The sequence below is a fragment of the Myxocyprinus asiaticus genome, chromosome 9 (assembly GCF_019703515.2).
Source record: "Myxocyprinus asiaticus isolate MX2 ecotype Aquarium Trade chromosome 9, UBuf_Myxa_2, whole genome shotgun sequence".
In the NCBI taxonomy this organism is placed as follows: Eukaryota; Metazoa; Chordata; class Actinopteri; order Cypriniformes; family Catostomidae; genus Myxocyprinus; species Myxocyprinus asiaticus.
The window spans coordinates 45,732,430-45,744,892 of NC_059352.1; the positions used below are offsets into that span (position 1 = coordinate 45,732,430).

Here is a 12,463-nt window from a genome sequence, read left to right on the forward strand (position 1 = left end):
GACTTGTTCTCCACCACCCGGATTGAGGTGAGTAACCGCGCCACTACGAGGGCCTACTAAGTAGTGAGAATTGGGCATTCCAAATTGGGAGAAAAGGGGATAAAAAAAGAGTGCTAGAGAAGACTATATCTATAATTTCTGTGATTTCAAAAAGTTATTCTAAAGTTTTGGGTTAACTGAGTATTTGAGACAAATCTGGAAGGTAATTAGTGAAGTTATCTTTAGTGGTCGAAAAAATAGTTCTACCCTACCGATAATGTGGCATAGACTGAGTGACCTTTGCTAAGCGCAGCATACAAGAGATGGGGTAATGATCTGACATATCATTGCTCTGTGGCAGAATTGCTATATTATCAACATCAATTCCACATTACAGACTTAAATCTAGCATATGATTATGGCGATGAGTTGATCCTGTCACATTTTGTCTGACCCCAACAGAGTAGAGAATATCGATAAATGCTAATCCCAGTGTATCATTTTCTGTATCTATGTGAATGTTGAAGTCACCAATGATTAAAGCTCTATCCACAGTAACTACTAGACTTGACAGAAAATCAGCAAATTCTCCAAGGAATTCAGATTATGGCCCTGGTGGTCTATATAATGTAGCAAGAAGAAAAGATGACAGAGATTTTTTTATTTATATTTGATGATATCACATTAAGCATTATCCGTTTATCAAAGAATTTAACTTATATCCTGACCTCTGAGTTACACCAAAAACATCACTGTAAATTGTAGCAACACCTCCTCCTCGACCTTTCAGGCAAGGCTCATGTTTATAACAATAACCTTGGGGACTAGACTCATTTAAACTAATATATTCATCCTGTTTATACCAAGTTTCAGTCAAACAGAGTGAATCTAAACTATGATCTGTAATAATTTCATTTACAAATATAGCTGCAAGCAGTGATGACCAGCCCAGGCACCATGGGTCCATTTCCACCTGGTGGCTTTCAGAAAACAATGCAAGGTGGACACATACATTTGGCATTTGACATTATTCTAAACAACTTGAGTAAATATAAGAGGACTAATTTAATGTATGTTGTAAGAGCCACACTTCCTACTGCCAGGTGGTGGTGCTATGACCATGACCCAAAATAGTCACATCCATGTGATTCGCCCCAAGACTAAACATATATCTCAATTTTGATCTAAATCACACATTGCACACAGAAGATATGAGAACACTTCCTGTTTCCCATTTTTCGCCATTCATTTTAAGCCTCGCCATGACAACACCATTCGATATATCAAAAATCTGTTCTCAATTTAGCATCTACTGTCTTGGCATAATGTTGTCTAAATGTGGTGACAGTCTCATGAAACACCTAGGAGGAGTATTTAACTGTTCAGAGACTACAGTATAAAAAATGGCCACCTTCCTATTGGGCAGAGCTAATAACTATGATTATGAAAGTTGTCCGGCTTGATGAGAACTATATATGTACCAATTATGGTGACTGTAGGTGAAAATGGGGGTGCTACACAGGCCGTCTTACAAGCCCCCCCCATGACCATGCATGAACTTTTGCCCAGCCCTAATGGCCAATGACTCTGATGTGTGTGCAAAATGTCAAATATAGGAAGAAAGGAATAATAACAATTAATGTAACTTTTTAAGATATCAAATATCCCTTGACAATTTTCCATCAGCAGTGTCTTGACATTATTCTAAAGACTTTTGAAGCAATTCATGTAAATACCAGAGAACTATTTCAAAGTCTGTTAAAAGTGCCATACTTCCTGCTGCCAGTTGGTGGCGCTATGACTGTGACCCATAATAGTCACATCAATGTGATCAGCCCCATTACCAAGCATGCAGCAACATTTTCATCAAAATCACACAATGCACACAGAAGATATAAGGCACTTCCTGTTTCCCAATTTTCACCATAAATATATTGCTTCACCATCATTCAAAATATAAAAAATCTGTTTGCAATTTAGCATCTACAAATTTGGTGCCAGTCACATGAATTCCCCAGGATGAGTATTTAAATGTTCAGGGCCTGCGATTTTCAGAAAATCCAAAATGGCCAGCTTGCTGTTGGGCAGAGCTAATGAGTATGAAAGTTGCTCGACTTGATGAGAACTATATATGTACCAATTTTGGTGACTGTAAGTCAAAAGGTGTGCTACAGAGCCCCCCCCCTGCATGCCCCCCCCTGCAACTTTGCCCAGCCATAATTGCTGATGACTCTGACATGTGTGCAAAATTTAAAGAGTTTTTACACGTTAAGTACCCCAAAATTACTGAAAACCTTGAAAAGAATAATAATAATAATAATAATAATAATAATAATAATAATAATATAGCTGCAAGCAGCAATCATCGGGGTCCAAGCACATGTGAAGAAATAAACAAAACAATAAGAATTGACAGAAATGATCCAGTGGATGTCAAATAATACAAATTGGCAGAATAGATCCTGCCTAAACTAAATTTATTGAAAATTGGGTACCAAAATTTTGAAGCTGTAAAATGCACAAAAAGGCAGCATAAAATTAATCCATACGACTCCAGTTGCTGAATTCATATCTTTTGAAGCAAAATGTTTCAGGAGTTGTGATTTTTGTTTGTTTTGTCTGAGTCAAATGAACAAAACCGGAAGTCTCTACTATGTTCTGGTACAGAGATATAGTTTTTGTTACTTGGTTGCTAGGGTATCCCCATCTGGTTGCTAGGCAGTTACCAAGGTAATACTCAAAAGGCTCCTTGCTACCATGAGTCAAATGAATGAAACCGGAAGTATCTCCGACGTTCTGGTGCAGAGATATGTGATTTGATACATAGTTGCTAGGGTAGCCCCATTTGGTTGCTAGGCAGTTACTAAGATGATACTCAAAAGGCTCCTTGCTACCCTGAGTCAAATGAATGAAACCGGAAGTCGCTACGATGTTCTGGTGCAGAGATATGTGATTTGTTACATGGTTGCTAGGGTATATACATCTGGTTGCTAGGCAGTAACCAAGATGATACTCAAAAGGCTCCTTGCTACCCTAAGTCAAATGAATGAAACCGGAAGTATCTACATTGTTCTGGTGCAGAGATATGTGATTTGTTACATGGTTGCTAGGGTAACCCCATCTGGATGCTAGGCAGTTACCAAGGTGATACTCAAAAGGCTCCTTGCTACCCTGAGTCAAATGAATGAAACCAGAAATTGCTACGAAGTTCTGGTGCAGAGATATGTGATTTGTTACATGGTTGTTAGGTTAACTCCATCTGGTTGCTAGTCAGTTACCAAGGTAATACTCAAAAGGCTCCTTGTTATGCTGAGTCGAATGAACTAAACGGGAAGTTTCTATGATGTTCTGGTGCAGAGATATGTGATTTGTTACTTGGTTGCTAGGGTAACACCATCTGGTTGCTAGTCAGTTACCAAGGTAATACTAAAAAGGCTCCTTGCTATCATGAGTCAAATGAATGAAACCGGAAGTCTCTACATTGTCCTGGTGCAGAGATATGTGATTGTTACTAGGTTGCTAGGGTAACCAAGTAACAAAGGGTAACAAAGTAACAACTGCCTATTGCTAGGCAGTTATCAAGGTGATACTCAAAAGGCTTCTTGCTATCTTGAGTCAAATGAACGAAACCGGAAGTCTCTACAACATTCTGATACTGAGATCCCATCAAAGCATTTTGAATGGAAGTCAATATGGTTTGGTTGCTAGGGTGCTCCAAATGGTTGCTAGGGCGTGGCTAAGTAGTTTCCATGATGATACTTGAAGAATGATTGCCCACCCAATTAAAACAAGCCAACTGTCATTTCTCTATGACATTCTGATTCAAAGATATCACTCTCAGCCAGTTTGAATGGAAGTCAATGGGGTGTGGCTGCTAGGGTGCTCTAAATGGTTTCTAGGGCGTGGCTAAGTAGTTTCCATGATGATACCTGAAGAATGATTGCCCACCCAAGTAAAACAAGCCAACTGTCATTTCTCTAGGACATTCTGATCCAAAGATATCACTCTCAGCCAGTTTGAATGGAAGTCAATGGGGTGTGGCTGCTAGGGTGCTCTAAATGGTTGCTAGGGCATGGCTAAGTAGTTTCCATGATGATACCTGAAGTCTGATTGCTCACCCAAATAAAACATGCCAACTGTCATTTCTCTATGACATTCTGATCCAAAGATATCACTCTCAGCCAGTTTGAATGGAAGTTAATGGGGTTTGGTTGCTAAGGTGCTCTAAATGGTTGCTAGGGCGTGGCTAAGTAGTTTTTCAAGTGGATACATGAAGTCTAATTACTCACCCAAGTAAATAAACCTACTGTCATTTCTCTAGGACATTATGATCCAAAGATATCACTCTCAGCCAGTTTGAATGGAAGTCAGTGGGGTTTGCTTGCTCTGTTGCTCTAAATGGTTGCTAGGGCATGGCTAAGTAGTTTCTATAATGATACCTGAAGTCTGATTGCTCACCCAAGTAAAACATGCCAACTGTCATTTCTCTATGACATTCTGATCCAAAGATATCACTCTCAGCCAGTTTGAATGGAAGTTAATGGGGTTTGGTTGCTAGGGTGCTCTAAATGGTTGCTAGGGCGTGGCTAAGTAGTTTTTCAAGTGGATACATGAAGTCTAATTACTCACCCAAGTAAATAAGCCTACTGTCATTTCTCTAGGACATTATGATCCAAAGATATCACTCTCAGCCAGTTTGAATGGAAGTCAGTGGGGTTTGCTTGCTATGTTGCTCTAAATGGTTGCTAGGGTGTGGATAAGTAGTTTCTATAATGATACCTGAAGTCTGATTGCTCACCCAAGTAAAACAAGCAGACTGTCATTTCTCCAGGACATTCTGATCCAAAGATATCACTCACAGCCTTTTTGAATGGAAGCCAATGGGGTTTGATTGCTAGGATGCTCTAAATGGTTGCTAGGGTGTGGCTAAGTACTTTCCATGATGATCATTAAGGGATGTAGAAATGAGATGTGAGGAATCTGTTGTCACGGTCTCTGTGATTCAGCTGGTTTGTTTTTGTTTGTCATCATGTTCTCTGTTGAGTTCATGTGTTGTTGACTCGCATAATCTGCATTGCCATGGAAGCCGTGATTGTTTCCATAGTAATGCTGATCATGCCAGCTTGCTGCCAATGAGTGGCACCTGATTGCCATTAGTTCCCTGGCTATATCTACCTCCCTCATATCAACATAGAATTAGTGCAAAATACAAAAGAGCACTTAAAATGGACTCCAACTAATATTAATAATCCATAGGAACATGATTAAATTTTTACAAAATACAAGAGCACTTGAACAGACTTCAAATATTTTAATAACAACCCATGTAAACATGAAATTAATTCATAGAAATAATACAAATATTCATGTATTAAAATAAATAGCTAAATGGAAGTGCATTTTTTTATTTTTTTTTCAAGTGTTTTTAAAATGAAAGAAACACGAGCACGGATTTTACACATGTGCAGCTACAAAATAATGAACGAATCACTCTCTGAGACTACTCGTTTTCCCGAGTCATATAAAAGATTCATTCAAAATGAACGATTTGTTCATGAACGACCAGTAACTAGGTACACATTATAAATTAATATCACTTAAACATGATGTAGTAATTTGAAACTGACAGTACTCCACTATTTGTTGAAAAAGTTGCACAACTTTAAGAGTATAGATGTGTCACACTACTACTGCACCCACAGTTTTAACTTAACTGCTCCGTATTCTTACCTGTTCTCTCAAAAGTGATGGAAGTCCCACAAAGTCACGAATTGATGTTTCAATGTTTTGCCCCCTTCATGTGGCTCTTCAGTGGCCTTCCACATCCTCAACAGACCGAAGTCTTTTTTTGCATAACTTACAACTTACCTAAACCATGATCATTTCTAAGGTTCAAATTAGCCAATTAACAAAAATGAGCACACAAAATCAACTGAATCTGAGCGTTTAAATGTCACTAAATTTTTATAAAATTCATTCACCGCAGTGGTAGTTGTATAAGGGTGGGGGAGGGGGACTCCACTGTTAACACTAATACAAGGTAGAAGGCAGCTGTACTGTTAGTCACACAGCCCTTCCAATCAAGGGCGGTTTGTGTCCTGCCTGCGGGGAATATTACAAATATCATTATAGACTTTGACTTTTTTATAATTTGTACAAATCGCATACACATTCCATTTTTAATTTCAAGCACTTTTAAGAACTTTTCCACAAAACAAGCCGATTTTCCAGGTTTTCCAGACCTTAAATTTCAAAAAGCTAAATTCTCAAAAGGTTATAACAGGGTTCGCACAAGGTCCTTAAAGTGCTTAAGGACCTTGTGCGAACCCTGTTATAACCTTTCTTCACTAAGCAGAGGTTCTTCACTTTGCTTCTTCACTTTGCTGAATGGCAAAATATTTCAGTATTAACTGTTAGTACACTTTGAAGGCAATTGTTGTCGTGGGGCTCCCTCTGGTGGATAAAAAGTACAACAGCCTGTTCATATACAATTACAGCATTATTACAGTTGTAAAAAATAGCTATTTCTTATGTTATAGCTCTGCCAAATTGATGAAAATTTGCATGTTACCTCAGAATGTTATCAGAAAGTTTTGATAAGTTTGAATTTTTTGCACACAAGATACAGGCCAATTAGTAATTACAAGCCACACCCAAAAACATATTCACTTATATCTTTAAGACAATTTGACATATCAAAATTATTTTGATTACTTTTTGTCAGGAGGGTCTGCAGATTATGTATACCAAGTTTTGTGCAAACAGGACAAATGGCCTAGGACGAGTTCGAAAAAGTAGGTTTTTCAAAAAAATCTAAATGGTAGAAAAGATTTCATGTGGAAATAAAAATCTATGTGATCATATCCTTTAAGGGCACTAACGGATTTTGAGAAACAAAAAATATATATATATTCTAGCCTATACAGTTCCGAAGTTGTTAGCAAAAACGAAAATTAGCTTATTATAATGGCACCATGTGGCCGATTCTCACAAAATTTTATATACAGCTTCCTGTAGAGACCCTCCTTGTGTATAATAAGTTTCAGGAGCATCAGCCATTCACAATTCAAGTTATTATGTGCTGAAGTTTGATTGGCTGCTGGCAACCATTTTTGTTAATTTGTCAAATCAATTTTTTAAGAATATGTTAGTATTTGAACCAAAGAAGATCCATATTTAATTTTAGCATTGTCGCTCAAATGGCTGCAAAGTTATCACAGTTTTTTAGTTGTAGTGCCCACTAGGGGTGGAATTGTACAAAACTTTTTTGACATCTTCTAAACATCCTGTTGACTATGTGTCCCGAGTTTGGTTACGTTTGGAGTTTGCATTGAGTAGATATTGATCAATTACTCAATCGTGTTTAACCGAAGAAATTATATCGTTAATATCTTTGGAAAGATTTTACGTATCGAAATTCTTTTGATAACTTTTTGTCAGGGGGGTCTGCAGATGAGATATATTTCATGCTGATCGGACTAACGGTCTAGGAGGAGTTTGAAAAGTAAGTTTTTCAAAAAAATTCAAAATGGTGGAAATAAATTAGACAGAAATGAAATTGGTGACTCTAGGTGAAAATGGGAGTGCTACAGAGACCCAGTTACCTGCCCATTTTAAAGGGGGTGCTACAGAGCCCCACTACACATCATGTGCAAACTTTTGCCCAGTGCTAATGGCAGACGACTCTGATGTGTGTGCAAAATTTCATGTAAACATAAGAGGGCTATTTCAAAGTCTGTTAAAAGTGCCATACTTCCTGCTACCAGTTGGTGGCGCTGTGACCCAAAATAGCCACGTAAATGTGATCAGCACCATTACCAAATATACAGCTGAATTTTCATCAAAATCATACAATGCACACAGAAGATATAAGGAACTTCCTGTTTCACATTTTTAGCCATAATTTATTGCATCGCCATGGCAACGCCATTCAAAATATCAAAAATCCATTCACAATTTAGCATCTACAATGTCTTGGCATGATGTTGCACAAATTTGGTGCCAGTCACATGAATCCCTTAGAAGGAGTATTTAAAAGTTCAGTGCTTGCGATTTTCAGAAAATCCAAAATGGCAGACTTCCTTTTGGACGGAGCTAATGACTATAATTATGAAAGTTGTCCGGCTTGGTGAGAAATATATATGTACCAAGTTTGGTGACTGTAGGTGAAAATGAGGGTGCTAAATAGGCCGTCTTACATGCCCATTTTAAAGGGGGCACTACAGAGCCCCACCTACATGCCCATGTGTGAACTTTTGCCCAGTCCTAATGGCCGACATCTGCTTTGTGTGCAAAATTTCATGACATTTTAAGCATGCCAAGTGCCTCAAAAACACCCAAATATAGAAAAAGAGGAATAATAACAATTAATACGTTGCCATGGTAACAGTATTTAAGCTATAAAATATTCCTTTACAATTTCAGCAGTGTCTTGACATTATTGTAAGCAATTTGGAAGCAATTCAGGTAAACACAAGAGGGCTATTTCAAAGTCTGATATAAGTGCCACACTTTCTGCATGTTAATTACCCCAAAATACAGAAAACCTTAAAAAGAATAATAATAATTATTATAATTATAATAATAATCCTTAGAAGAACAATAGGGTCTCTGCACATTCAGTGCTTATGCCCTAATTAGTGCTTTGGATGAAAGTGATCTAATGTTTAGTATCCTACCTTTTTATGATGTTTATCTTAAATGTTTTTGTTATTTTCAAGTTTCATATCAATCAAATTTTTCCTAAATGACTTTGTGAGAGTTTGTGTTTGGTAGTTTGGGGAACAGACACAGTCTCTATTTGATATCTAGGTGATACAGTTGCTATGTGTTGTAGTTTATGTGACCTGTGTGATGTCTCAAGGCAGCTAGCAGATGTTCAGATTAGCCAGTTTGTCTGCTTCCTGACCTGGGCCCTATCACTATTAAGATTATGAGCCAAATTACTAGAGAGGAGAGCGGCACCTTTCCTGGCGGGATGGAGTCCGTCACTCTTTAGCATGTCAGGTCTACCCCAAAAACTCTTCCAATTGTCTATAAATCCTATGCTATTCTGCGGACACCACTCAGACATCCAGCCATTCAGCAACACTAATCTACTATAGACCTTGTCACCACGACGAGCAGGGAGGAGACCAGAGCATATTACAGTGTCTGACATCGGTTTTGCAAGTTCACACACCTCTTTAACATTATCTTTAGTGATCTCCGACTGGCGAAGCCGGACATCGTTATTGCCGATATGAATAACAATCTTAGAAAATCTACGTTTAACATTAGCCAGCACTTGTACATTTTATTTGATGTCAGATGCTCTGGCACCCGAAATGCATTGTACTATGGCGGATGGAGTCTCTATTTCCACGTTCCTTACAATAGAATCACCTATAAGCAGGGTGTTTCCAACAGGCTTCTCAGTGGGTGCATAACTGAGTGGGTAGAATCTATTGGAAATCCTAACAGGAATGGGAGAGTACTATTGCTTTGCCCTACGAGTATGCTGCCAAGACGTCACCCAAACACCCTGCTGCAGGGGATCTACAGCCAGAACCGAAGTGTGTGTGTTGCTCACTGTACTACCCAGCCGAAAACAATATTAACAGGCTTCTCTTTCTCACTGGCCTCCACTAGCGTTCAGATGCGTGTCTCTAACTCATTAATCTTCTCCACCAGCCTGACTAATTCCTTATATTTATCACATGTAAATCCCTCAGGGCTGATGGATGAAGCCATCATAAACATGTGGTGCAGTGCAAGTAGCAATAATGTGTGCTGATGCCATGACTTACAGCAATCTATCCATTTTCCCTCTTGCAAAAGTAGTCATTTATTATTGTATGTGTAAGTGTTTTACTCATACTTACCATTCATATGCATTAATATCAAAACTCTCTGTCAATAAGGGAACCTGGACTGGGTTGGCAGTGACTTTGCCTTCAATGCAGGAGTCGGGCTGGTGATTCAGGAAACGCAGAGCGAGCGGGAAGGCCATGACACTCTTGTAAAGCATATGACTGCTGCTTTTCAAAGAGATTGGTTTTCACCCTTCACATTAAGCCTGCTTGCTGGCAGCAAGGCGCTACAAGAGAACCAACATGGGAGACAAAAACTGCAGGCTTTGAAAACAAAACCAGAGAGTGTAAATGACCAGAGGGAACTTCTCTGAAGTGGGACCATTAAGCCAGGGACTTATCTGTGCCTTGGAACATTTGTGCCATGATTCAACCCATTCCAATTTTCAGATGCTGTCAATGGAATTGAATAATTATCTCTGAAGGACTTCTATAAAGGAAAATATTTTTTGTGCGTGCTTTTGTTTTTCCATTACAGCACAGCAAGTTCAATAAAAACTTCATTATCCTCTCACTGAACAGTTATGTAACGCATAGGTATTTAGATAAACAGTCAGTACAATGCAAAGCAAGATTTTTGTCATGTTTTCCAGGTAATATATAAACATCCTTTAAACAAGATACAATCATACTTGAGAAGCAAAATATGCATAAATCTATCAAAATCTACTAATATTTAAAATAAGAGAAAAACTATGTGCTAATTGGATAAGAAAAAAATTAACTAAATTCAAGATATATTCTTTGAAAATAATTTTGCTTCTCAAGTAAATATTTGTTTTGAGGTGATATTTTTACTGGAAATTAACACAAAAATATTTGTTAAGATTTTTTATATATATATAATAATTTACTCCAATATTTTAAGACATTTTTTAATTTTTTTTATTTATTCAAAAACTTAAAACTGCTCATAAAATGATTTTCAAGAAAGCACATTGCCAAAATTGTATAATCATTGTGTAAATATTTTTTCTTGAGAAGTAAAACAGGTTCAGTGGGATCATTAACATACATACTTTTTTAAATAAATGACATTTTAAATCAAAACAAGATTAATTTACTGCTAGGATCAAAATATGCATAAATCTAAATAAATGTATTGATATTTATGCTTAAAATGCGAGAACAAATATTTGCCAATGGGATTAGAAACATTTATATATTCTCTGACAATTATTTTGCTACGCAATTTTGCATCTCAAGTAAATTTATTTATTTATTTTGGAAATAATTTACTGTAATATTCAAAGACATTTCTTTATTTTTAAACCAGTATATTCAAAAATGTAAAACTACTCATGAATGATTTTTAGAAAGTACATTGCCAAAACAATGCCAACTTTTGTAAATTATTATTTCCTTGAGATGTAAAACAGGTTTACTGGGATCATAAAATATGCTTTTTTAAATCAAGAACATTTTTTAGTTAAAAACAAAAAAAAAGAACGAAATATATATATTTTTTATCTTTTTAATTGTGTTATCCCAACACAAACATGCTGATTAGCCTTTTCATACAATGCCTTGTACTGTAGCTGTCCTTGCTTTATGGTTGACTATATATTATGGCACATCTGACACTGTTTACATGATGCAGCATGCACAGTTCTTAAAAGCTTGAAATATTTTATAATTGTATGCAAAAGAAGAGATTGATTTTCTTATGGAATGCAAACTTAGCCTACACCCTTTAAATGTAGCTTTTTATATATAGGCTACAGCTTTATATAGAATTCTATAAATGACTGTTTTACATTAATGCTATATTCAAACATGTAATTATGCTGATTATGCTTACAGTACATAGGCCACATATGTTGCATTCATTTCTCAGTAGTTTGTGGCCTGATGCTGCAACGTGTCTTTGCCTTATATATCCTGCTATTCTGTAGCTTTCATTGATTTCTGAATGACCTTCTCTATGATACAATGCATCTTATGATATACTGTATACATATATATTAAAACTGTTTGCTGCAGCATGAGTTATATTCCCATGTGCATACTTATTGTCGTACACGGAATGCATAACTTATTATACACCTTTAAATGTATAGCACATCTAACTGACTGTTATAATTAGATATTAAAGAGCTCATTAAACATTGACTGCCAACAGTTGTCTTATTGGTTTATCACTGTGTTGATGTGTAGAAGGTTGAGTCAGCCTGTGAGCAAATGTCTATCAAACCCAAATAAATTTAAAGCCTCAATTGAGGGAGCAATTTCTTTCTTTTTTTTTTTTTTTTTTTTTTGGCATGCGAAAAGCAGTAAGACATTGCCTGAATTCCTCCATATTACAATGTCCAAAATATTTTCAAACTGCATTTAATGCATTAAAAACATGTTTGCAACAACAAATGAAAATTTAGAATGAAACTATTTTTCACTTTACTGGTTAAAAAAAAATAAATCTATAGGGGCCTGAAAAAGTGCTTACACATTTATGAATGTCCTTGCTACATAACAAAAAGTCATACCAAGTGATCTTTATTTTATGTATTTTCAATTAAAGATTGTACAACTGTCTTCATACAATCACTAAAATTAACCATGGGACCAGTCTGTTAAAAGTCATTGCAAAAATAGCTAAGCAAAGTGGAGTTAGTTCTGAAACATTGTAGTAGCAT

The 12,463-nt window shown here is 36.7% G+C and overlaps 1 protein-coding gene across 2 annotated transcripts in view; it reads left to right on the forward strand.

Moving 5' to 3' along the window:
• Positions 1-12,038, forward strand: part of LOC127446684 (inactive phospholipase D5-like) — a 48,181-nt gene extending 36,143 nt beyond the window's left edge. For both annotated transcript variants that reach the window (XM_051707819.1, XM_051707822.1), the window contains exon 10: positions 9,882-12,038. In XM_051707819.1, coding sequence (XP_051563779.1) covers positions 9,882-10,144 — 263 coding nt within the window. In that variant the 3' untranslated portion in view covers positions 10,145-12,038. The remainder of the gene's footprint in view (positions 1-9,881) is intronic.
• The last annotated feature ends 425 nt before the right edge of the window (positions 12,039-12,463 follow it).